The sequence below is a fragment of the Telopea speciosissima genome, chromosome 8 (assembly GCF_018873765.1).
Source record: "Telopea speciosissima isolate NSW1024214 ecotype Mountain lineage chromosome 8, Tspe_v1, whole genome shotgun sequence".
Lineage (NCBI taxonomy): Eukaryota > Viridiplantae > Streptophyta > Magnoliopsida > Proteales > Proteaceae > Telopea > Telopea speciosissima.
The window spans coordinates 50,735,305-50,761,068 of NC_057923.1; the positions used below are offsets into that span (position 1 = coordinate 50,735,305).

A 25,764-nucleotide genomic window follows, 5' to 3' on the forward strand; every position below is an offset into this window, starting at 1 on the left:
ATATAATATATTTTATTATAGTGTTATTTTACTTAAAATTGATAATTTTCTCCTCGGCCCTTTCCAGCCCTTGCATTTCCTTCCCCCTCCCCATGATCAGGGCCAATCAGGGTCAGCCCAGCCCAACCCTGAGGGCGGGTCAGGGCTGGATTTTTCAGGCTTGAATCAGGGTCAGGTCGGGCCTGGGCCCAGCTAAGGAGACTCAAGGTTGGGCTAGGGTTCTATAAAGCCCAGCCTAACCCGACCCTATTGCAGGCTTGCAGCCCTAGTTGCAATAGCCAACTTAACCCTTTCCCTAAGGTTCACCGACTTGTCTATTTACTTGGGATAAAAACAAAGAAATCAATAGTAGTTTTATTGCCCAAAATTGGTGCAACAAGTGTCTCATGGTTCATATCAAAAGTAGAGGTGTAATAACACATTCTCATACATCATGAACATGAACATGGAGCATTGTCTCCTCAGAGGTTCCTGTTGTCACTTTGAAGCTCCGAGTTGAGTTGGAATTCGCAGATGGGTGAGTGAGTGTTGCATCATAGTCTCCATGAAAGAGTGAAATCTCAAAGGTTCCATTGTTGTCTATTGAACCAACAAGGTTTCTTTGTGTCCATTCATTGATCAACTTGTCCACTACATCACCTGTTGGAAGGTTCTTGAAATTGTTATCTGTCAAGCACATCTTGTTGCAACCCTCAGAATGCCAACCTGCCCATATAACAATTCCATTGATGGCTGGATGGGCATGAGCCTCCCTTAGAATCTCTTCCAAGAACTGTGCCTGTTCAAGAAAAAAACCAAAAGTAATTAAGGTGAATTTGTCAATTCCCACTCTATATACCTACCTCATTCCCTTTGACCAATAAGGGTGTCAATCGGTTCGGTTCAAAACATAAAATACAGAAATCAAAATTGAACCAAACCAAGAATGAGAACAAATTTTCAAAACCAAAACCGAATCGATTAAGTTCGGTTGCTATTTGATTCTTTATTTGGTTTTAATTCGATTTTATATTGGATTTAAGCCCTGTTTTAGGTGTTTGGATCAACTTTTTTAGGTCTTCGCCAACATAAAAATCCTAGGACCAGGCTCTTCTAGGGCTTGGGGTTGTGCAGCCATCGTGATGCGCACAACTCCTAGGTCGCTACCTCAGCACATATGCCCATCTAATGATTGGGCATCAAGCTCCTTTCAAATTTGAATTTGAACGGCATTTTTAAGGAGCTCAATGCCCAACCATTGGATGGGCATATGTGCTGAGGTGATGACCTAGGAGTTGCGCGCAGCACAATGGCCGCACAACCCTAGACTGTAGATGATCCAAATCCTTATTTGTTGGAGTCATAATCCACCAAACTTTTTCTAAACATTAAAAATGAATAGAATTTATCATCTACATTGATTGAAATATTTTTAAAATATATATAATATTATTCAGTTTGAAAGTAAGCATTTCGGTTCGGCTCAACAATTTTAGTCATGAAATCGAATCGAATAAAAAAAAAAGATCCCATCTTTTAAAACCAAGATCGAACCAATTTACTTTGGTTCGTTTAAAACGGCTGATTTTGGTTTTCGATTTCGGTTCTAAATTGACACCCTTACTTTTGAGGCTATAAACATACTTAATATATTCATATATAACAAACCCAAAAATTTTACCTGAGATGGGTTACTTTCAACATCCAATTCTGTGATCCAAATGGGAAGCTTTGCTGCTGCTAGAATATCAAGAGAAGATCTCATATAAGGAATGTTAGGTGTTTGGAAATGAGACTCGAGCCCAATTCCAATCTGCCCAGGATTAGCTGATTGAATCTCCCTCAACTTCTCAAGATACTTGGCTGGTGTTGACATTCCATCTCTACTATCTTCTATAGTATTGTATTCATTCATAAACAATGTTGTGCCACCATCAAGTTGATGTGTCATTTGATAGAAAGAAGCAGAAGCATTACTCCCTAACTTATCTTCATAAAATGAGAAATGCAAGTTTTCATTAACAACATCCCATGCAATAACTTGTCCTTTATATCTTGTCACAATGGAATTAATCCTCTTTTCTGTTGCTTGCCTTAGTTGATCAGGGGAAAGTGATTGAACCCAATTGGGTTGAAACTTTGGGTCATCCCATAAAATATTGTGACCTCTTACTGAAATTCCAGATTGTTTGGTAATGGCAAGCATGGCATCAGGAACTGAGTAGTCTTCTTTACCAGGAGAGGGCTCAGTGCTATACCATTTCATCTCATTTTCAAAGGTGGTGACACTGAACCTGGGGATGAACCAACTTTTATAGGCAGGGTTGTCTATGATTTCCTTACTTATGGCACTGCCAAAGGGAAAGCTTGCTTTCTTTTGTTGTATGGAGATTTTTGCACCTGCAAAAGTTTTTCCATCAGCATTTACTGCTTGGAATCTCACCTTTCTCTTACGTACCTGCAGCATGGAATTTTTCACATTCATCAATACTACATAGTCTGTGTTTGTGTCAATGGAAAATATATCCCAAGAATTTTGTTTTAAAAGCAAAAGAAAATTATGGCCAAGAGTTCAGTGTGGGGAAGCATGACCCCTGTGCATGCGGGCCAATGGGAGTACACGTGGTGGCATCAACGGGGTAGGCATTAGTCATTACCGCCTTTCATTGGGGGGGGGGGCAGAGTGGTTATTCCCCCTCCCCTCATGTCTAGGCGCAACCGTGCAAGGCGTGTACATTCCCCCAAGAGACTTTCTCGCAAAAATTATATATGAATGAAAAAACAAATTTTTTTTTTTGTGGATAAAAATTTTAGGAAGAAAGTTCTTTGTGGGGAAGTGTACCGCCAATGCCCAGACACAAAGGGGGTGAAATGACTGCCCGCCTCATGCCTCATGAAAGGCAAAAATCCCACCCCCATGATGCCAATGTGTGCATTCTCATTGGCCCCCAGGTGCAAGGGCCATACTCATCCCCCATAGAAAACAAGCCAAAATTTTATTAAAATCCAAAGGGAAAAAAAGAGAACAGTTGAAAGATCAGAGACAAACTGGAGCTAGCAAGCACACTACAAGGCCTAAATACAAAGCTCAAAGAAATGACTAGAAAAACAAACAAAACAAAAATTTGTGAATGGTTGTAATGAGACAACATTACAAAATAGATACAAATTGATCATCAAGGATTTTTTTTTTGGTTACCTTCTCAATGCTTCGATCTTGGTGCGACCTCCATTGTTTCTTGGTGAATGGTTGTAATGAGACACTATCAACCCATATCTCTACTGTTGCATTCTTGCTCTGAAGCATCATCATCCATCATTTTAAGTGCATCACAGTAACAATAATTGAACATAGAATTCAACTGGGAACACACACGTTGGGAAAAAAAAAAAACTAATAAAATGCAGCAGCTGGTACCTCAAAATAGAGTTCAGCAAGTCCAGATGAGTTCACAGTGAGGCCACCTTTAAGCATGGACCAGCAACCTGACTCAGCATGAACTGCACCTGCATGTATCATAACTCCATTTGTGCTAAAAACAGCAGTCACTGCCTCATTTCCTTTAACCACCTGTACCCATGCTGTGTAAGAGATCAAATATTTAGTTAAATTCAGAATTAAGCTTTATTTTTTATTATTATTTTTTTAACCCAAATATTATCTAGGACCCAGGCCAGTCCCTATGATTTTATTAAAGATTAGACAAATAATAGGAAATTAAGCTTTAGTTAAAAGCAATTCTAAAAATGGATATTAATTTAATGAGGGGCGCAAGGGCCATGCGTACAGCAGCCAATGAGAGTGCGCATTGGCATCTTGGGGGTGGGGTGGTCATTTCAGCCCCCAACTGTGTCAAGGTGTAGTCCACACCCCTATAGAACATTTTCCCTAATTTAATTTAGGGGGAGCATTCTCTGTGGAGGAGCACAGGGGCCATGCACAGCCAACGAGAGCGCATGATGTGGCATCTTTGGGGGTAGGATTTCTGCCTTTTTGCCACCCACTGTGTATGGGCGTGGCCTCCCCCGACAAAGAACATTTTCCATAATTTAATTTAGGGGGGAGCGCGGGGCCATGCGCAGCCAACGAGAGCACGGGCTGTGGCATCTGTGGGGGCAGGATTTCTGCCTTTCATAGGGGTAGGGCCCAACATTTTGCCATCCACTATGTCTGGGCGTGGCGTCCCATGTCCCCCCCCCCCCAAACACCTATACACACACACACACACACACACACACATATAGAGAACATTTTTCCTTTAATGTAATAAACTTAATGAAAGACGAATTACCAGAGAAGGTGTAAAGCTTATCCTTAAGCAGGTAAAGCTTTTGGGAGAAGCTATCAAAGGGCTTGCTTCTACTATGAGCAACAATGAAACTGTTGCCTTTCTCTGATGAGCGATGCTCTATTTTTGCATTCCCAAATACGGTCCAGCCACTCAAACCATGGTTCAACTCCGGGTTTTTTATGATCCCTCCTCCATATTGGGGTTTGAGAGGTTCTGCCAAACACTGCCCAAAATCAAATTAACTAACTTAGTTAGACCAAAATTAGGTTAATTAATTGGTTTTATTCTTCAATGTGTATATATATAACACCAATATGTATGTAAAGCTTGCCTCGATGGTTGCTGAATAATCATAGGATAAAGCCTCAACTGCAATCCCTGCAACCAATAACCAAACACTAATTTCTTAGCTTAGCTTACAATGGCTTGATAACCAAGAAAGATATACATACAAGGAAAGTAGAATTTTATTATAATGTAAAATTGATAATGTTCTCCCCGGCCTAGCCCAGCCCATGCATCCCCTTCCCCCTTTCAATGATCAGGGCCAATCAAGGTCAGCCTAACCTGACCCTAAATGTGGGCCAGGGTTTGATTTTTCAGGCCCTGAGACAGGGTCGGGCCGGGGCTTGGCCCAGTTAAGGGGACCTAGGGTTGGGCTGAGGTTTTAAAAAGCCTGGCCCAACCTGAACCTGTTTCATCCCTAGCAATGCCAAAGGTGAGACTATCCTAAATCTCTTGTTTTTGTTAAGAAAACAACACCCAGAATGGCAATTTGTAGAATAAAACGAAAAACAGAGAAAACACACAACACCAAAGATTTAAGTGGTTCACCACCATGATGGAAAGCTACATCCACTGCCAAGCAATACAACAGATAAGAACATTATATAAAGAATTCCTAACTCGAGAAAGTACAAAAATTCCCCCAGATAAAAAAATGCCAAACCAGACAGGATCAGACTAAAACATAATATATATCCCAAAATATACCATTACGAATATCTTGATGAGCCCAACACAACTCACCGCCTCCGGCAATAATGTACGCCACTTTTCAACAATCCGAGGTCGTTTCGTGGCCGAAACGGCCCTCCAAAGATCCCAATTGTACTTGTTGGACCGAAATCAGGATTCACCAATAACAGTTTTGTATCCATATCCAATATATATATATATATGTATATATATATATATATATATATATATATATATATATATATATAGAGAGAGAGAGAGAGAGAGAGAGAGAGAATAAAGGGGGGATTCTACCTTGTTCATTCAAACAGTCTACTGAAGATGGGGAATAGAGAGAGAGAGAGAGAGAATAAAGGGGGGATTCTACCTTGTTCATTCAAACAGTCTACTGAAGATGGGGAATAACAAACCTGTAAAAAGAATACAGAAGAGGAGAAGCAGATAGTTCTCTCCAAAAACACCAATCGCCATTAGATATTGCCACGAAGAACTGTTAAGAGAATGTTGAAGAGGGAGGGGTGGAAGGGAGAGAAGAAAACTGAATCACAGGCAACGGCAGAAAGGAGAGGACAAAGGGAGGATATATAGTAGAATGGCTATTGTTTATATGGAGAACAATACAGATTTTGTAAGTCATAATTTCGTATTAATTGCAATATTTGGATTGATTTCTTACCCAAAAAAAAAAAAAATCTGGATTGCTTCATAGTTGTGTTGGTTACATAGGATCTTATGAGTCCATTAACACAAGTGGGTAGAAAGGAAAGAAATTTCGCTAATTTGGGTTATGTAATATTCTTTGTAATCCTTCATTTAGTGAGAATTTGAGCTGAAACAGCATTAGTGCTCCACCAAAAAAGAGAGCATTAGTGAGGTCAATGAGATTCATAAGTTTTGGTAAGTCATTACTTAGACACCCTTGCATGTGTTGTAAAGAAGAGAAAATCACATGATCCTGGCAATGGCTTAAAACTCTATTTATTTTGTTGAGTCAAGAGACTGGCTTCATGGCTTCCAACTTCTTCTTACTTTTGTCTTCTCTCCCCCCCCCCCCCCCCCTTCTTTTTCCTTGGCTATGAGATAGTGCACGACCTCTTCTTCGGCTTACATTTATGACTTACATAGTAAATGGAAAAATGAAAATCCAAAGTATATCTTTGGTAATAAATTTGGGATCATAAGTCAATATTTGTAATTAGGGGTGCATGTTTGGCCCTGATGGCCCGAGCCCGCCCTGAGCTTGAAAAAGGCTTGGATTGAGATATCTTGGCCCTGAGGGCGGATCAAGATTGGGAATTTATGGCCCTAAGTCAGGGTCGGGTCAGGCTAGGGTTGAGGCCTCGGGTTGAGCTTGACCCTGTCTTCTTCTTTATTTTCTTTCTTCTTCTTCTTCTTCTTCTTCGGCCAACCCTGAGGGCGGGTTAGGGTTGGATTTTTCTAGCCCTAAATTGGTCGGCTAGGCTTGGGCCTAGCAAAAGGGACTTACAGTTGATCGGGTTTTAAAAGGCCCGATCCAATGCGACCCTATTGCAGCCCTATATATAATAAATCATTAGAGATTTAATTTAATCATTATTTACTAAAAATTGATGTAATTAGACAAGTTGTATTTATAAAGGACGTAATATAAATCCTCTATTTATTTTGTTGAAATTCTTACCATATATTAAAGAACGTAAAAAATGGAAGTTTCAGAATAGAGTTATGTATAATACTTATTAGTAAATCTTATTGTAATCAAAGTTGGTGGGAAAAATTTTGTAATCTTTTTTTTCTTTTTAATGAGGTTAAATTATGTCATTTCACATGTCTACTAAAATAATAGCAAGTCACTTTCAAATTTGAAAGCCTATTTTTAATTCCTATATTAAATAATTTTTGAGAATAAGACAAAGCAAATCGAAAGATGGTTACAATTTCGCACTTCACCATTTTGGTGACAACAAGATGCACCCATATTTGTTATATTGAGACGAAGATGTATCTCGTAAGTGGTTAGCCAACTCACCTTGAACTCACTAGGGAGTTACTTCCTAACAACTTGGACAAGCGAGTCAATATTGGTAATAAATTTACCTCGAAGTTATAACGTCTCAAGAAGACGGCATAGTATTGACTCGCTTGGGAGATCATTGAGGTGTTCTCATCAAGAAATGGATTAGTATCAGGAGGTTTGGGAGATCAGTGAAGGAGTGCAAGCTTAGTCTCACATCAGCTAGGGAGGGAGATCCTTATCTATTGATAAAGCGTAATCTTTTTTAAAAGCTATAAGGCCCATGGACCAAAACGGACAATATCACGTCAAGAGAGGGGTTGGGTCGTTACAAAAGCTGTCAAGCCAAGTCAATTCCAAAATTTGTTTACTAACTCTTTGTTAATCTTTAAGAAAAACAAAAAAAACACTTCGTTAAATATATAGAGTTTTCTATACTTTTGGGACAATTTTATTCTTGTATTAATCATTTATTTGGTAGTTTTTTATGTACCGTGTTTTAATTTGCGTATTTAGACTTTAATTACTTTAAAATAGTTCATCACACCATTTCTGCATTTCTAGTCATCCTAAAAAAAGTCATCGTATAGTTGCATGTAGGTTAGAACTATTATTCTGTGGCATATTATAAATTTTTTTTATTTTTAGATATTTCCTTAATCTTTCTTGTATTTTTGTATACTAAATCATGGAGAGATATTTTGGTAATTTGATCTTTTTCCCTCTAATTAGAGTCTCACAAAATCTTAAAAGGAAAAAATAATTTTTAAATATATCCTAAAAGAATCATATAAGTTAGGATTTGTTTCAATATTTTTAGTAATTCTCATGAATTTTCATTTAATATTGCATACTTTAGGAATTAATGGCAATTTCATATGATTTCTTTCCTTGTAGGCTTTTAATATTTTTGGTAAGTTTTATGTTGTGCCCACTAACTTGCTTTTTGTATAATTTTCCGGTAATTTCTCCTAATCTAATTAAGTGGTCAACGAATCCAACGGTCCTGATATGTATATAGGTATGTATACACCATGAACCTCTCATGTCAGATTAGAATCTCTAGCACTATCCTAATCTGATTCCGATCTAGCGATTGAAATTTCAGCACCATATTCCTCGTTCGTTTTGAATCACTGCTCCCAATGAAACTTCCATATATAACCGCCTTAAGCCCCTTCTCGTCCATGATGAATTCAGGGTTTTAAGGGTTTAAGGGTTTAAGGTCAGACGAGAGAGAGGACAAGAGACGAGGGAGAAGACGACGATGATGTCTCGTAGAGCCCTAATTTCTCTGAAACAACAAGCTGAGGCTTCTGCTCGCAAGACGAAGACAATAATTCCTCGTTCTTCCATTTCAACCCACTCGTCAACGAGCCTGAATTTTAGTTTGTTTACCTCTTCATCGCTTCCGCAGAACCAGAGGGGATTCTCTCTGAGAAATCTGTTCTCATCTTCATCTCCATGGGTTTCTGTTGCGAGTAACATAATTGCTAATGCGGTCTTGGTTGTTAGGGGATTGGCGACCAGATCGATGGATTCCTCCGCAAACAGGCCTCCCAAAGAGACTATTCTTCTGGAAGGATGCGACTTCGAGCATTGGCTTGTCGTTATGGAGCCTCCTGACCCTAACCACACCCGTGACGATATCATCGATAGCTACATCAAAACCCTGGCTCAGGTTATTGGCAGGTATTGTTGCTACATTTCTGTCACCAAACTCGTCTTCTATTGGTTTTGCTTTACCTGAATGCTTCTCTCTGTCTCTCTCTCCCCAATTGTGGCAGTGAAGAGGAAGCTCGGCATAAGATCTACTCAGTGTCCACAAAGCATTACTTTGCCTTTGGAGCTCTTGTTTCAGAAGACCTATCATATAAGATTAAGGGTTTCTCTCTTTCTCAGACACACACGCACACGCACACGCACACACTAAAAAATAGAAACAAAGACTTGCTCACTCTCTTTGAGTTTTTGCTTAACATTTTTGGTTTTTGTTTGGACAGAGCTGCCGAAGGTTCGATGGGTTCTTCCTGACTCTTATCTGAATGTTAGGAACAAGAGTTATGGAGGTAAGCCCTGAGTATCTCTTCATTCCTTTCTCTGCTGCAGAGCTTAATCTTTTTCAAATGGTTTATTAATGAGCTAAGAGTATTGGAAATAAACTTTTGATTATTTTCTTTTATTCTTACCACTGTTATTAGATCTGAGTTTTTGACCCCCCCCCCCCAAACCCGGGGGGTGGGGGGATGGGAGGATGGGAATTATCTTAGTACTCAATGGATGATTGTCAAGTTGTGACTGCCTTTGTAATTATTTACCCCTTCTTGTTCTTATATGTTTTATTTTATTGCTGAATTCTCTTGTTTGAGGCTTGGGACTGCTGTCAATGCTTCTATACTTTTTCAACAATTCTACCATCTTTTGTTTTCTGAGTTCTCTAACATCTCTTTACTCTATATGAATTTAGCTCCAACTTTTTGTTTTATTATTTTTTTGGAATCACCTGTGTGACAGTTTTCTGATTCTCTCTCATTTCCACAGGGGAACCTTTTATTGATGGGCAAGCTGTACCTTATGACCCCAAGTATCATGAGGAATGGGTTCGGAATAATGCCCGTGCAAATGAAAGATCAAGGCGTAATGACAGGCCAAGGAATAATGATAGGTCGAGGAACTTTGAGAGGCGAAGGGGGGATATGCCACCACCTTCACCATCCCCACCAGCATCTAGACCTGATTTCCAGACCCAGGGTGATCCAAATCGGGACATGTCACCTCCAGTACAGAATGTAGGTTTCCAGAACAACTACACACCACCTCCATTGCAGAGTCGTGATTTCCAGGGTAGAGACATGAACATGCCACCACCTGCACAGAAATGGAATGCCCAGACTAATGTGCCACCACCTTCACCATCCCCACCAGCATCTAGACCTGATTTCCAGACCCAGGGTGATCCAAATCGGGACATGTCACCTCCAGTACAGAAGGTAGGTTTCCAGAACAACTACACACCACCTCCATTGCAGAGTTGTGATTTCCAGGGTAGAGACATGAACATGCCACCACCTCCACAGAAATGGAATGCCCAGACTAATGTGCCACCACCTGCTCAGAATTGGAATTCCCAGACTGGCATGCAACCACCTGCACAGAATTGGAATTCCCAGAACAGGGGCATGCCACCTCCGCCACAAAATTTGAATGCTCAGAGTAACATGGCACCTCCGCCACAAAATCTGAATGCTCAGAGTAACATGCCACCTCTTCTGCATAATTGGAATGCACACAGTAACACGCCTCCACAACAAAATTGGAATGCCCAGACTAACATGCCACCTCCGCCACAAAATTGGAATTCCCAGCGTAGGGACACAGGCGTGGCATCTCCAACACATAATTGGAATTCCCAGGATAGGGATGTGAACATGGGACCTCCAACACAGAGTTGGAATTCACAGGGTCAGGACATGAACGTGCTACCTGCAACGCAGAATTGGAATCCGCAGAGTAGGGACATCTTAACAACCAAACAGAACCAAGATTTCCAAAATAGGGAAATGCAAGCCACAACTCAGAATTGGGATGCCCAGACCACAAGCATTGGAAATGCTCCAACTGGAAATGCTCCAAATGTAAATTATCAGAGTAGGTACCCAAGCACGGGGGGAAACTTTCCAAACCGAGACCAAATGAGGGATACACCAACTAATATGGTCATGGGCAATGTACAGAATAGAGACTACCAAAGCAGGGACATGCCTGGTAATTCTGGTATCAACATGGAGAACAGAGTTCATCAGGAATGGGACAGACCTAGCAATATGAATATGGGGAATACACCAAGCAGAGACCATCAGACACGGGATATGCCTGCTGAAAATTATGAATATGTAGCAAACAGAAGCTTTTAATTTTCTGAAGACAATTTTTTCAAGGGTTAGATGTTGGTGTATCTGAACATGCTTGTATGAGGCTATGGCTTGTTCTCTTGGTGGTGGGAGTCACTATTCAAGCTGCAAAGTTTGGTGACAGGCAGTCATGCATCCTAAGACCTCTTTATTAGGTTTTACACTAATTCATATTCAAATTTGTGCATTGTGGCATCTCAGAGTTAGTAGTTATTTACATATCATAGTGTCTGGTGAGAGGTTTACTTTTTGGCCATGAACTCTTGGTGAATGGTAGTAAACTATTACTCATTTGCGGTGTGCCAATATTGTAGCTTTATTTTTAGATAAATTTGCTATTTATTTCATTATCCAATTATATATTTTCATTTCTTGTTGTTTTGTGTTTCATTTGGCCTCGAACCCCAGAAAGTGATTTATTTTGCTTTGTTTTAGATGAACCGATATCCTTCATTTACTATACTTGTTATAACAAGTACTGGAAAAAATAGCTGTCTTTACAGAAAAAGAAATTGTTGTTTTGGTTTCTCTCTCTCTTTTCCACCCCTCCTCCAACCCTCCTCTGTCTCTAATATAATCACTTTAGTGACTTTGATAACATTGATTGATGATGATGGTTCAGAAAATATCACCCTAAGGGGCAACGGTTGATGAATGAACATGATTCCAATTTTCAGAAGATAGAACATTGACGAATATAAATATGACAAGGAATTTAAGAGGCAAAATGTTAATGGCAACATAATAAAAATTTATCCAATGTACACTTATTAGTGCTTTGTAGTTCACTTTAAAGGCTTAAACACAATTTGAGTGAAGGGAAGGCATTGTATACTCTCCTATTAAGTTTAAGATATGTATCGTAGTTAATATGTAAAATGTAAAACTATATAAATAAAGCCTGGCCAAAATGATACTTTGAGTTGTCTGAATTTTCTGTTTAGAAGTTGGCAATGCATGTATTTTGAGTAAAGGCCATTGTTTCTGGAGATTTTTCCTCCGGATAATTTCTTTGGGTACTTGGAATAAAAAAAAAATTGCTTTCAAGCTTAATTAAAACTTTAAAGCTACTGGATTCCTTGCATGGTTGCCTGGTTGTCAACTTTGAAGTTTTTTGAAGGTGTCAATCTTGTTTGGTTTGTGGAGCTTCCATACCTGCTGTCAATAACTGCTACTTAAAGAGAGGGAGGGGTTGTGGGAATGATGTACATTGATGTCTACATAAGGTGGATTTTTTTTTTTACTTTGCTTTTCCTTTTTCCTCCCTCTCTACTTGTTGGACACATGCAGATCACTCTTATTAATAAATTCTTAATATATCACTTTTGTTAATGTTAAGATTATTTATATATGTTACTTGATATTTCACAGATATAGGAATTGTTTTCTTTTTTTAACTTTATATATTTGTATAGTAAATATACTATGTGGACATGTGGGCCTTGGCTGTGGAGATTGGTATTTGACTTCATATCTGTGTATGAAACCAGAAAGAATTGTGTTAGATTATATAGGTTGAGTATGCTGTTGAGGAAAATGGTAATATGTATAGTAGACTTATGTGCATGTGGAGTCTCTTCCTGTTAGATTACATAGGTTGAGTATGTTGTTGAGGAAAATGGTAATAGGTATAATACGCTTATGTGCATGTGGAGTCTCTTCCTAGATGTTCTTCATTTTTCTCCCATCATGAAGAGGAAAAAGGAAAATAAATAAATAAAAGACAAGAAAGCCCTCTTCTAGGAGTGAAATGATTGCCAGTGGACCTAGACAATCTGAATTGTAAGTTGTGTACTTATCTAGAAACTGAAGAATCACAAGTTGTATACTTTTCTGGATACCAAAGAATCGTACCAGGAGAGGCATATTGTATGATGGTTCACAAAGAAGTAAAGTGGGATGGATGAAGTGGAGAGGTGCGACCGGAGAACTGTGTGACTGACACATTCCTTTAAAGCTTAAATGAGAGTTCTACAGGACTGTTGTCTCACCTGCTATGATGTATGAAGCGAAATGTTAGCCAGTTGAGAAGTGTCATATAACGAAGCTATGTGTTGTAGAAATGAGGATGTTAAGATGGATGTGCGGCAAACTAGGAAGGATAAAGTGAGGAACGAACGTATTAGAGTTGATGTGTAAGTTGCCTCAATCAACGACAAGCTCCGAGAATGTTGCCTGAGGTGGTTTGGCCATGTGCAACGGAGGCCTGAGGACATCCCAGTAAGTAGGAGTGATCTAATGTCGATCAAAGGAGCTAAAAGAGCTAGGGACAGGCCTAAGATGACCATAGGTGAGATTGTGAAAAATGACATGTATAGTTTAGGCCTTGTGCCCAAGTATGACCTCAAATAAAGCCTATTGGAGGGCAAGGATCCACGTTCTCGACACCATGTACTTGGGATTTTCCTAGTTTCCTGGGCTATCCTCTTACTTTCATTTTTTTCATTTTTCATTACTCACTTTACTTATCCCATTTCTTCATTTCTATTCTTCATCCTCTTACTTTTCTTTCCCTTTGTGAGGACCTCAGTTTTTCTCTACTTTGTGTTGAAAAAATCCATATAGCTGACTCCATTTGGTTGGGATAAGGTTGAATTGTTGTTTTAGTATTTAGACAAACCAACAACTGGGGTTGTTAAGTAAGTAGAAAGAAACATGAACTTGGCCTTAAAGAAGGTGTATGACACTTGAGGGTTGTAGCTCAACAATTGCCTGGTAGACAAAATCAATATGGAATATGTTCTGGGATGAAATCATTGACACTATAGAGCTCTGGTATTATGTAGAGGTCCTTTTTATAATTTGTGTGGGTGTCATCTGGAAAATTAAAAGCAATCTAGAGGGATAACAGCCTATTGTTGCTGAATCTTTGGTGGGTCCAATAAAAACTAGATTCAGATGTGCATCAAGAGGTTTGATCTTGTTATAAGTGAAACTAGTTAATGCAACTAAGTTTTCTTTGAACAGAAGCTTCCCTCAAATAAACTTCAAAAGACTATCCAATAACAAAAACCCTTCACATTGTTGGTATAATTTTTTGGATTATAGTCCTTCTCGTGGCTAATTTAGGATTTATTTGGCCAAGCCACGTATATGGTGGAGGGTTCAAAAGATCTCATCAGGGTGAGCTGCTGCCCAAGCTGCTGACTGAATGACCTTTCATCAAACCATTGTGATGCAAGTCACAAATCTTTTGTATTGTTTTCTATGGTAGAAGTGGTTTGGCATGGCTTTATCTTGTCAATCGGTCCATGGTCTGTCACACCTACTTGTGACAAAATTAGAATTTGGAAACTGGATACATAGCTTTTATTTTCTACTGTTAGGTCTTTCCTCCTTCATATTGCAGAACCGATCCCAAAAAACTAAATTTGTTGCATACTGCTTCTTATAGCTATTGTTGGGCATAGAATACATTTTATTCTTTCTATTGTTGCTTATATCGAAGAGTGTCAGTACTATGATGGTCATGGACAACAGTTCAGATTTATACTACATTTAGATAATTTTACATTACTTATACGAGGTTTAAGTTTGTTCAGTAGAGCCTGTCTAGTGTCTATAGTAGGGCATTCTATGGGAACTTTTACCTTAAAAATTGGTAGCAGTTGAAGAGGGTCAAGGGTGTTCTAATACAGGGATGGTGTGTGGCTGCTGAAAATCACTCGAGCTCAAACATGCCTTCACATTAGTTTGAGTAACTGGTTGGACTAAGTTGACCCATGTGCCTCATTGCCACCAAGCATGTTAGGGTATTGTGCCTGAAGTCAGTGATCCAAGCGAACCTGCCTAACCATGTAGTCGACAATGTAGCAAACACAATGGACTTATTCCGACTGTTCTACTTTAACTAGAGAAATTCTCCAGCACTACAGATGTTTTTAGGATGAAAGGATTTTGTGATGCTATGGAAGGCCATGAAGGGAATGGTGTTCATAGTCCTGAAAGGATATTTGATCATGGTTTGATGTGCTTTGCACAGTGCCTCCAGTGGTTTGGCTTTGTGCTTGGTGAGCCCTGTGGCCCCTGGCCCTTCTGTCATGTCCACCTTCTCTTCACTCACTCTCTCCCACTCAAATCACTGAATCAATGTCCCCAAAGCCAAATCAATCACACTATTGGCCTGGCCAGTCCCAGGGCATCCCCTCCTCCCCAATCTAAATGGAATTAGCCACTTGTATGCCTGTACCCCCTTTTCTTCAAACCTCTCTGGGTTGAAACTTGTTGGGTTCTCCCATAATTTGAGGTCCCTTTGAATGGCCCATGCATTGATAATCAACACAGTTCCTTGTGGTACATCAAACTCTCCAATGGTGTGATCATCTGATGACTCATGGTGCCAGAAGTGGTACTGCGGGAAACAGTCGAAGTGTTTCGTTAATGATACCTTGGAGTTAAGGCAGTCTAGGGAGATCTGCTTCATCCATCAAGCGGTCATGTCCCACGTAAGTGTGTAGCTCTGCTTTGGCCTTCTTCAACACCTCAGGATGGTTGAGCAGCAGTGACATTGCCCATTCTATGTAACTGTTGATGTATCAGTTCCTGCTGTAAGCAATATCTACAATAATTAATCATTGGACTCTAGATTATTTGTTGTTCTCTTGGTGTACGAGAAGCATGGTTTGACAATCAGTCTCACCAATATAATGCCTTTAATGGTTGTGTTGGTATTGTTTTCTGGTTCAACTTCTTGCAGTGAGAACAGAACATCTATCATGGACTTCTTTGCCTCTTCTTCCTGTGTAGAAATACCTGGTTGGGAAGAACAAGAAGAATTGCTCTCTCTCTCTCTACTAAAGATCTATGCTCATTGATCAAGCTCTGCAAGAATGCGTCAGTTTTTGCCTTCAGCATCTACATCCTCCTCTCTAGGCCAAGATAATCGATTCACTACAACAAGGGCAAGAAAACTCCAGGGTTTGATGTGCCACTCAATTCAAAATTTTCTTTTATAATGTCACTAAACTGGCTTGCTTCTTCAAGATCTTCCAAGTCATCAACATAGATCGCTTCCCTGCAATCATCCTCATTCTGATGTTAAAAGACAGTGTCGAGACTGAGAGTCTTGATTTCAATTCCACTTTCACAAAACTGTGTTGGGCATCCTTAAACACCTTCCCCAACAGCAATCTAATCTCATCTCGTCGGATGCTGGATGACTTGTTGAGGCGGTTCATCGCCTAGTCGTGTAGCACCTGTACCAGCGTAGGGGTCAATGACAGTGTACATATGGGCATTAACATGGATGCAAATTTTTATTTCATAGAGGGCAAGGTAGTACTTTTGTGCATTCCTGTGTTTGGGCATAGGAGCCACACGACCATAAAACATCTTTTTCCATTAAAAAATAATTTTCCTGAAATTTTTGAAAGAAAAAGGAAATGCCCAATACATGATATGTCATATGGTTGAAATAAGCCAAACAACTTGATGTGTGGCATATCTAAGGAAATCACCATCTCTTCAATGGTCAGAAGGACCAAATAATTTGTCCACAAGGCAAAAGATTTCAGTGCATGTGGGAATGGCATCTCACACAATCCATGAGAGAAGTCTTTGTCCCATAACTATTAAGATGTTTATTCTGGGCAAGTGATCACTACTTGGTCATGTAGCCCCTGCACTAGCTTGGGGGCCAGTGAGAGCACCTGCAGAGGAATCAATACAAATGAAATTTTTTATTTCACAAAGAGTTGGGCGGTAATTTTGCACGCTCTTGTGTCTAGGCGTAGGAGTCATGCGACCAAACAACGTTCTTTTTCCCATTCTATATATATTACACTAAGATGGTATATCACTCTAATTTTCTCCTATCTAATGTACCACATGGCAGATATTTGAATCATATTAATATGATTGTACTAAAATGGTTCTTCCATAATTTATTTATTTAATTTTTGGCAAATATACATAATCTAATTACCGCCAACTCATAATCACTAGATAAATAGTGGCATGATACTAAATTGTGCTAGGCATTGCTAAATGGACACCTAAGATTGGGCCACGTGGCCAAATGCCAAATTGAAGCCCTGAATATATAAGTGCTCCTTTAATTGGCCATGCGTCATGGTGCTCTAACTAAATCATGTAACCCACCTTATAAATTTTCACTTGTTAAACGTATTCTCTATAGACGGCGGGCCTTGGAGTAACGGTATAGGTTGCTCCATTGTGATCAAATGGCTATGGATTCGAGTTTGGAAAAAAACCACTTTGTGAAAGCAGGGGTAAGGCTGCATAAAAATTCGATTTGTATCTATATCCATTTTGAGATATCTGTATTCGGTATCTGTATCCAAATTCGGATAATCCGGAAAATAAAAAACTGTCCGATTCAAATAGATATCAACAAATTAAAAAAAAAAAAAAAAAACTAATGATCTAGGGTTCTATTAAACTCAACGTGGATGGTGCATGCAAAGGCAACCCTAGGAAAGGAGGGGGCGGTATCATCAATAATAAGGAGGGAGTGGTTATTGCTGCCTTTGCCAACTTCTATGGAGATTGCACCAATTCCATTGCTGAGCTTAGGGCGTTGAGTGATGGGCTAAAGTTGTGCTCGAGTTTGGGGTTTAGAGAGTTCCATGTCAACACTGACTCTGCGGCTACAATGCTTTGCATTTCAAAAAGAAAATGTGGTTTTTGGAAAGGATGGTACTGGTTTCAGGAAGTTTTAGAGCTGATTGACTCCCTTAAACCAATGATTTCTTTCACATACCGTGAAAGTAATAGGGCAGCGGACTACCTTGCAAATCTGGCTTGTGAGTTGGCGTCGGACTCGTTTCATGGAGTAACTAGTTTCCCTCAGGATCTTCGACGGATTTCTCAAAAGGATGCTAGTGGTCTTCCAGTGTTATTAAGAGTGTAATTTTGTCTCTGTGTGGGTTTGGGAGTGAGCTTTTTCTTTGAGTGTTCGAGTGCTTTGTCCTGTTTTGATTGTTTTCAATTGGGCTTGGGGTTAGGCGGGAATATCCCCCCCCCCCATTGTATTCATCCCTATTTTGGTTTAATTTTTAATAAAATCTCAGGAGCTGTCCCGGGTCCCAGGTAATATTTGGGTTTAAAAAAAAATGATCTAGGGTTCAAAAGAATGAGAAAAAGAGGGAAGACAACTGAGGCACATGGCTGAGAGCGGGTTAATTCTGAAATGCATATCAATGGATTTCCATCCTCTCAAGAATCCAACCATAAAAACATAGGCAGTGGCATCTTTTTATCCTCGTAAGTGTTAGGTGGACGGTTGGAATCTTAAGTGTGGTGCACGGGGACTTGAGAGGATAATTTTTCTATATCAATATAAGAGAGAGTATTTGATTGAATTAGCTTTTGAAATTTGACATGTGGTCAATCCATAGCATTTCGGATCATTATCTGCTCCATTTCCCTATCCAGCCCATTCTCCAAGTTCCTCTAATAAGGGCCGGAAATGACCAACCTACCCCCCGCTCGAACATACTGCCCGGGTGGGGTCCAGCCCCTATTAAAGGGACTTGAAGAAATGGACCCGGCAAGGAGATAATTTTCCTACCATTTCCTAGATACCCAATGCCCAGAATCACAATATATTCATCCACTTAGCCAAAAAAAGTAAGAATATACTTTCCCCATAAGTTAAGAATCACCCATCTTCTTACCCCCAAATAAAAATTCTTCCACCTTTCTTTTTCGAAATAAAAAATTATAGAGCTTATTTTCTTAGTTGCATTGTATGCTTTTAAATCAAAATGGCAACTCCCTCTTTTTCTTGGAAACTCCAACCCAAATCCCTCCGGTTATAAGAAACAAATATGTCTCTCTCTCTTACATCCATGATTAGGAAAATTCGTATCTTTTCCCTTTTATAATCTTGACAATAAAAAGATTTACTTCTCAATTGCTTGGTATATTCTCAATTGTTTTATGCTCTATGACTACTAAAATTCATGACAGAAAATCATGAAAATATCAGAAATTATTTTTCATATTTCTAATAGTTATATTATTATTACTTCTTACGGTTCTACCCTTAACTTTGCTAATTTTATTTTTTTTTAATAAAGGTGGAAGAGGTAAAAATAAAAGGGCTTAAAGAGCAAAAGAAATGAAAAACGATTCAATTTCCAAACTCTCATTAAAAAAAAAAAAAGGAATCTCTACCCATGTAGGGTGCCAAAAATGGTAACTAAAAAAATGAAAGAATATCATTAATTTTTCTAAGATTATGTAGACCTTAATAAGAGGATCGAAGCTTAACTGTCTTGATCATTATTACCTTTCATAGATCCTACTACTGTTCTTTGGAATTGGAATTCTTATTATAAATTGAGAAACCATCTAAAGAGCCTGAACTCAGACTCTAAACCAGCCTTAGTTTGCAATGTCTTCACTAAGTTCTCTCTCGTTTTTAGGTTTTTTGCTCCTTCTATTGCTTCATGAAGTTGCTTCCATAGATTATACATTAGCCCTTACCAAATCTTTGCTGTATTATGAAGCTCAGAGATCAGGGAAACTACCTCCCAACCAGCGAGTGCAGTGGAGAGGTGACTCTGGTCTAAATGATGGTAGTGATGCCGGTGTAAGCACACTCATCTCTTCACATCTCTATACTACATTATTATGAGTGTGGATCCTCTACCCATGTGGGGTGCCACCCCACTTGGTGAGGATCAATGAAGGGGATCTCCACCCGTGTACTCTACCCATGTGGTGTGCCACCCCACATGATGAGGACCAATGAAGTGGAATCTCCACCCATCTGATATAGGGGTGGAAATCCCCTCTGATCCCTGGTCCTATGGCAGATGCGTGGAGATTCCACTTCATTGCCCTCACTACATGGGGGAGCATGGATCCTGTCCTTGTGCTGTCCAACGTCCTCCAGGGTCACTCACATGGAATCCACTCCTGCTATGGATCCCACAGTGGATTCCATGTGAGTCGCCCTGGAGGACCTTGGCTAGTACTTGTACAAGGACAGGATCCGGTCTCGCGGGGTGACACCCTACAAGGGTATAGAATCTGGATTCGTTATAGTTAGGGGTGCAAGTGTGGCTTTGACGGCCCGAGCCCTGACCCTGTCTTCTCCCTGTTTTTTCTTCTTTTTTTTTTTTTTTTATTGTTCTTCTTCTTCTCCCTTTCTCAACCTGGCCAGCCTATGCATCCCCTTAACACCCCCCATGATCAAGGCCAATCAGGGTCAGCCCGACCCAACCCTGAGGCCGGGTCAAGGTTGGATTTTCTGGCACTGAGTTAGGACCGGGTTGGGCCTAGGCCCAGCTAAGGGGACTCATGGTTGGACTAGGATTTTAAAAGACCCAGCCCAACCCCTACCCTGTTGCAGCTCTAGTCATAGGAGTATCCATTATTATTATTTTTTTGAAGTATTGTTAAAATATATGGTGGTTTTGGATTGGCAGATTGATCTAGTTGGTGGATATTATGATGCGGGAGACAATGTGAAATTTGGGTTTCCAATGGCATTTACAGTGACAATGCTTGCATGGAGTGCAGTAGAGTATGGGACACAACTTTCATCTAAAAATGAGTTATCACATGCCCTTGAGGCAATTAAATGGGGAACAGATTACTTAATCAAAGCTCACCCTCAACCTGATATCCTCTATGCTGAAGTTGGTGATGGTGATTCTGATCATGAATGTTGGCAGAGACCAGAAGACATGACCACACCCCGGACGACCTATAAGATCGACGACCAACATCCGGGAGCTGACCTCGCCGGCGAAACTTCTGCTGCTCTAGCTGCTGCATCCATTGTTTTCCGATCATCAAATCCTCACTATTCATCCATACTTATTAGCCATGCAAAGGAGGTGAGATTATTATTATGATGATAATGATGATTTACGGGCAATTTGAAGAACATTAATAAACTGATTTATCCTTCCCGTTAAAATTTTCAGCTCTTTGATTTTGGTCGCAATCACCCAGGCCTGTATCAAAATAGCATTCCAGTTGTTGGAAAGTTCTACTCTAGTAGTGGTTATGAGGTAAACATTGAATCTCAATCTATATATATAGTTGTTTACATTTTGCTTTTCCCAATGCTTCTAATAATTTTTTACTATTAATTAGTTTATTGGACAAGAGTCCCAAGAAGGACAGTGTGGGGTGTACCATAAGCTAGCGCCCTCTGTGTCAATTTCTCTCTTTTCCATTGGTGCTGCTCCTTAGTTTATCGCACAATGCGATGTGCCTATCCCTCTCCTTTGGTTTATACAGAAGAAAAAAAAAAATTTGCTAACATGACCCTGTTGGGCATTGGGATACACATTGGAAATTTTTTTTTTTTTTTTAAAATTTGAGGGAGGGCGGGGACCGGCACACCTATCGTATATATACATTTGATCATTTACGATTAAACATTTGTCTATTTTGCTTCCATAAATGCTTCTCCATGTACTCTTAATGACATTAGGACAAATGTCATCACCTAACGACAAGTAGGTGATCCAGTCTAGGGGAAGAAAATATTGGGAATATATAGTAGTCTCATTAGTTAAGTTGTACACTCATGTAGAATTTCCACTCTCATTGTTCCTCTTCCTTTTGAGTTGTAAATCATCTTCCATTGTCTTATAACTTATTTTGTATCTCTTTTCCATTCATCTTTTCTTGAAGGGTTGATGTTCTTTATGCCGCAGCGCAGCCTGCGCCCAGACACATGGGTCTGCCATTCAAGGGGGTAGGGTGATCATTTCACCCACCCCTATGTGTATGGGCGCAGACTGTGCCCCCGGCACAGAGAACATTTGACCTTTCTTTAATTATGTAAGACAATGAAGCAAGTTTGTTTCCATACCATCACTTAATTTTGCCACATGACTAATTCCCTTTTTGGCTGAAACTCTTAACTCTTAAATCCAAATCATTTTTCTTTGTTTTTTGAATCGATCTAATGTTTTTGAGTTGTCAATGGGTCTCGGTGATCAGGACGAATTGTTATGGGCAGCTGCATGGCTCCACCGAGCTACAGGTGATGAGACATACTTAAATTATCTTAGCAGCTCTGGAAATACTGGTGGTTCAAGATCCATGTTCTCTTGGGATGACAAGTTCTTGGGTGTCCAGGTTCTAGTCTCCAAGGTACTACTACATATCACAATTTTTTCTAAGTTAAAATTATTCAAATGTATACTTAGGCTGTGTTTGGTATGCATTCTTAGAATGCATTCCACGAATACTACTATTTTTATCACCCAAGACTGCATACCAAACAGGGCATAATTAATAGTTGATATTCATTTGTGCTTGTTACACAGCTTGTTCTTGAAGGCAAAGTTGGGAATTCTGGGAACTGGGCTCAATACAAGAGTGAGGCAGAGCAGTTTATTTGTTCCTGCGTTCAGAAAGGGAGCAATAACTTTAAGAAGAGCCCTGGGGGTTTGCTATGGTGGCAGCCATGGAATGATCTTCAATACACAACTGCTGCTATATTCGTATTGTCAGCTTACTCTGACTATCTATCAGCTACTCATACAGATGCAAATATCCAGTGCCAAGGTGGCCCTGTTACACCAACTGACTTAATCAACTTTGTGCAATCACAGGTATACTTATATAAATCTACTCACCGATTTCATTTCATTGTTATGGGGTTCACTATTTCTGGAGCATTCTTTGAATGATTAAGACAGAATAATCTCATATTACTCACCATGGAGATTTGACCCTTTGATTAGTATGGAAAAGGGTATTTTCGACCTTATACAATAGAGGTTGGGAGTTAATGATGACATAGGAGTCCAACTCCAATCGCAAGGTCACATCACCTATGTTGAATGGATTCTTCCTTCTCCCAGTGAAGAAGGAAAACTGTTAATCATAACAAAAAGAGAAAAAGAACCCTAGCTGGCCGGGTGGATACTATGCCTAGAAAAATGAGCGTGTGAAATTACTGCCCTGCCCCTTCTGAAATAAAAAAAAAAAATTCCATCCATGTTGATGACCCTGTATGCGCTCTCATTGGCCCATGTCCATGTGGAGGCAGGGGCTATGTAACCAGACAATGATCTCTTGCCTCAAAAAGGTACAAAGAATGCTATTTTGTTGTGTGGATCCTGTGCCTAGACATATGAGCACACAAAATTACCGCCTTGCCCATCTTGAAAGGAAACAAAAAAAAAAGGTTGAGAGAACGTTGCTTGGGCCTCTAGAATCTGCACGTACGTGTTGGCCAACGAGAGCGCTCATGGAAGCATCGAATTGGGCACGATTTCTGCCTTCCATGAGGGGAGGGCGGTACTTTCCATGGGATCAAGTTGGTATTGTGTCTAAGCGCAGGAGCCACGTTGGCCCCCATGTTGGTGTAGGTGCTATGTGACTAGGCAACGATCTCTTTCCCAAAAAGGAAAAAGAACGCTTCTTAATCGCGTCTATCCTATGCTTAGACACATGATCGCGCAAAATTACAATCTCATCTCTCCTAAATTTTTTTTTTTTAAAAATAAAAATCCATCCATGTTGATGCCCCTATGCTCTCTCATTGCCCCCCCCCCCCCCACTCACGGGCAAGGGTTACACGCCCAAACAACATCTCTTGCACTAACAAAAAATAACTATATTTGGCAACAAAAGTAACTCAACTAGTTCAAAATTAGAGTAGTGTCTTGTAGAACTAGAAAACAATCATTTAATCAAAATATATATGGTGATATTTTTATTTTTGTATTTTTTATTTTTTGTTTGGTGTGATTTCAGGTTGATTATATTTTGGGTTCAAACCCAAAAGGAACAAGTTACATGGTAGGTTTTGAGTCGAAGTACCCAGAGCAGGTCCATCATAGGGGAGCTTCAATTGTTTCAATAAAGAAGGATCCCACGGCAGTGACATGCAAAGGAGGTTTTGATGAATGGTTTAACAAGAATTCACCCAATCCAAACGTGTTGGATGGTGCAATTGTTGGTGGTCCTGATGAGAATGACTCTTATACTGATTCAAGGTCTAACTTCCAGCAAGCCGAACCTGCAACTGCTAACAGCGCACCCCTCGTTGGTGTGTTAGCCAGGCTTGCCTAGCCCTAACACATTTTTTCTTTTTAGGGAGGTTGGGGGATCAGTTTCTGCAATAAATACCTTTGTAAACAAAGGGAAGAACATATTAAATTCACGTTACATTTTTGTTATTTTTGGGGTTTGATTCTGAGCTTTGGAACTTAGACTTTGTTTTACGAGAAAAATGACTCTGTTCGGGAGTATAGCTCCTACGCCTAGACACATGATTGTGCAAAATATGACAGCCCCGCCATCATAAAAGGCAGAAATTCCATCTCTGTTGATGTTTTCTCGCATGTTCCCATTGGCCTAAGGGTGCAAATCGATCTGGTTCCTGCTATTTGGTTTGGTTCTGACTTAGTTCCAAGTAGTGGCACTAGGATCTAAATCCAAACCAAGTCTCAGATCGGTTTCAGAATTGAATACTCTAACCGAATCTGGTCGGTTCAGATCTAGTTACAATTTAGTTCTTATATTTGGTTCTTATCTGGTTACTTTAGCCGGTTCTTATCTAGATATATTCAGTTACCAAAAAAGCCAAAAACAAAAAAAAATAAAAAGTGTTTTGCATAGGGTTGGAAAACCCACCAAAAGGGGAGGGGGGAAAAAAAAAAGGTAGATTAGGGATGTGGAAGGTTTTATGTACCATTTATTAAGCTTCCATCTTAAAACCAATTGGTTCAAATTGGGTTGGTCTCTTGTGGCTCTTATACTTGGGAGTCGGAGCACTCACAACCGATGAGGGATTATTACCTCAATACTGTTGAGGCAAAGATTTATTTGATAGGGATAATGGAAAAGAAGGATGAAAATGATTTATACTTTTTCATGAACAATAACTAAAGTTTTTTTTTATTTTTTTTTATTTTTTATTATTATTCTAGATAGCATTGGGGATGGATTTTCAAGTGTCATGTCAGTAAACAAAACATTGAAAGTTGCTCCTTGAGCTTTCGTAATTCACCACCCCAGGTTAAACAACACAAGATTGGGGTGAAATTTTGAAATACCATGTCAGCATGTTCCCATTTCAATTCTCTCACCCCACCTAAGTCCTCGTCAAATAAAGGGCCATAAGGTATTGTGGAAAAATGTCATAAAAGGCATTTCAATCTATAACAAGCAAGGAGTAGTTAATCGACGCGTGGGATGGAAGTTCCTGAAAACTAACATCCACCTTCCTCCTTTCTTGCCTTTGATTCACGAAATACATTCTTGTTGTTGGCTACATAGGGGCCATGCTTTGAGGCGCCTCTCCCTACTCTGATTGGCCATGTTTCTTCTCCACTTGTTTTCTCTTTGTCACCCTATGTTGCTTCCTTTAATGAGAAACTACTCTATTAGCAACCGTCCTACATGGGCTGCTCCTCGTTGATGCTAACTCCACCACCGATGGCATGGACCAAGAACCGCCACCTACATTTGAAGGACATTCCTCTGATGCTTCAAGGCATGTTACAAGAACCTTGGTACCGTAGTCTTATCGGAAAATTGTTGGGGTTGAACTTCAAGGTCAATGGATGCCGGTTTCAATTCCAATTTCATCCAATTTGTACTAATTTTTTAGGGCTTCAATCGATTTTTGGCTTAATTGAAATGGCAAAAGTCGATCCTTATG

The 25,764-nt window shown here is 39.7% G+C and overlaps 3 protein-coding genes and 1 pseudogene across 3 annotated transcripts; 2 read left to right on the plus strand and 2 right to left on the minus strand.

Moving 5' to 3' along the window:
* Positions 1-352: 352 nt before the first annotated feature.
* On the minus strand, positions 353-5,720 carry LOC122672406 (endo-1,4-beta-xylanase 5-like). Its single transcript, XM_043869887.1, has 8 exons — positions 5,660-5,720; positions 5,034-5,129; positions 4,603-4,649; positions 4,272-4,494; positions 3,398-3,561; positions 3,179-3,277; positions 1,661-2,437; positions 353-778 (listed from the first exon to the last, which is right to left on the minus strand). The coding sequence occupies exons 1-8, from the start codon at positions 5,718-5,720 to the stop codon at positions 425-427; spliced, it is 1,821 nt and encodes a 606-aa protein (XP_043725822.1). The 3' UTR covers positions 353-424.
* A 2,703-nt stretch (positions 5,721-8,423) lies between these two features.
* LOC122671798 (multiple organellar RNA editing factor 8, chloroplastic/mitochondrial-like) lies at positions 8,424-11,508 on the plus strand. Its single transcript, XM_043869241.1, has 4 exons — positions 8,424-8,934; positions 9,030-9,127; positions 9,246-9,311; positions 9,784-11,508. The coding sequence occupies exons 1-4, from the start codon at positions 8,510-8,512 to the stop codon at positions 11,154-11,156; spliced, it is 1,962 nt and encodes a 653-aa protein (XP_043725176.1). The 5' UTR covers positions 8,424-8,509; the 3' UTR covers positions 11,157-11,508.
* A 3,480-nt stretch (positions 11,509-14,988) lies between these two features.
* On the minus strand, positions 14,989-16,330 carry LOC122672407 (annotated as a pseudogene).
* A 3,166-nt stretch (positions 16,331-19,496) lies between these two features.
* Positions 19,497-24,170, plus strand: LOC122671968 (endoglucanase 12-like). The gene is made up of 6 exons (XM_043869463.1): positions 19,497-19,710; positions 20,552-20,965; positions 21,056-21,142; positions 22,086-22,238; positions 22,415-22,702; positions 23,853-24,170. The coding sequence occupies exons 1-6, from the start codon at positions 19,513-19,515 to the stop codon at positions 24,168-24,170; spliced, it is 1,458 nt and encodes a 485-aa protein (XP_043725398.1). The 5' UTR covers positions 19,497-19,512.
* Positions 24,171-25,764: the final 1,594 nt, after the last annotated feature.

Bases quoted from the DNA above. Each gene is read 5' to 3' on its own strand.
- LOC122671968 (XM_043869463.1), top strand. From the start codon at position 19,513: ATGTCTTCACTAAGTTCTCTCTCGTTTTTAGGTTTTTTGCTCCTTCTA. The intron at 21,143-22,085 runs GTAAACATTGAA...CTCGGTGATCAG, and splicing joins ACTCTAGTAGTGGTTATGAG to GACGAATTGTTATGGGCAGC. The intron at 22,239-22,414 runs GTACTACTACAT...CTTGTTACACAG, and splicing joins TCCAGGTTCTAGTCTCCAAG to CTTGTTCTTGAAGGCAAAGT.
- LOC122671798 (XM_043869241.1), top strand. From the start codon at position 8,510: ATGATGTCTCGTAGAGCCCTAATTTCTCTGAAACAACAAGCTGAGGCT. The intron at 8,935-9,029 runs GTATTGTTGCTA...CAATTGTGGCAG, and splicing joins CTGGCTCAGGTTATTGGCAG to TGAAGAGGAAGCTCGGCATA. The intron at 9,128-9,245 runs GTTTCTCTCTTT...TTGTTTGGACAG, and splicing joins CCTATCATATAAGATTAAGG to AGCTGCCGAAGGTTCGATGG.
- LOC122672406 (XM_043869887.1), bottom strand. From the start codon at position 5,720: ATGGCGATTGGTGTTTTTGGAGAGAACTATCTGCTTCTCCTCTTCTGT. The intron at 4,495-4,602 runs GCAAGCTTTACA...GATTTTGGGCAG, and splicing joins ATTATTCAGCAACCATCGAG to TGTTTGGCAGAACCTCTCAA. The intron at 3,278-3,397 runs GTACCAGCTGCT...ATGATGCTTCAG, and splicing joins TTGCTGAACTCTATTTTGAG to AGCAAGAATGCAACAGTAGA.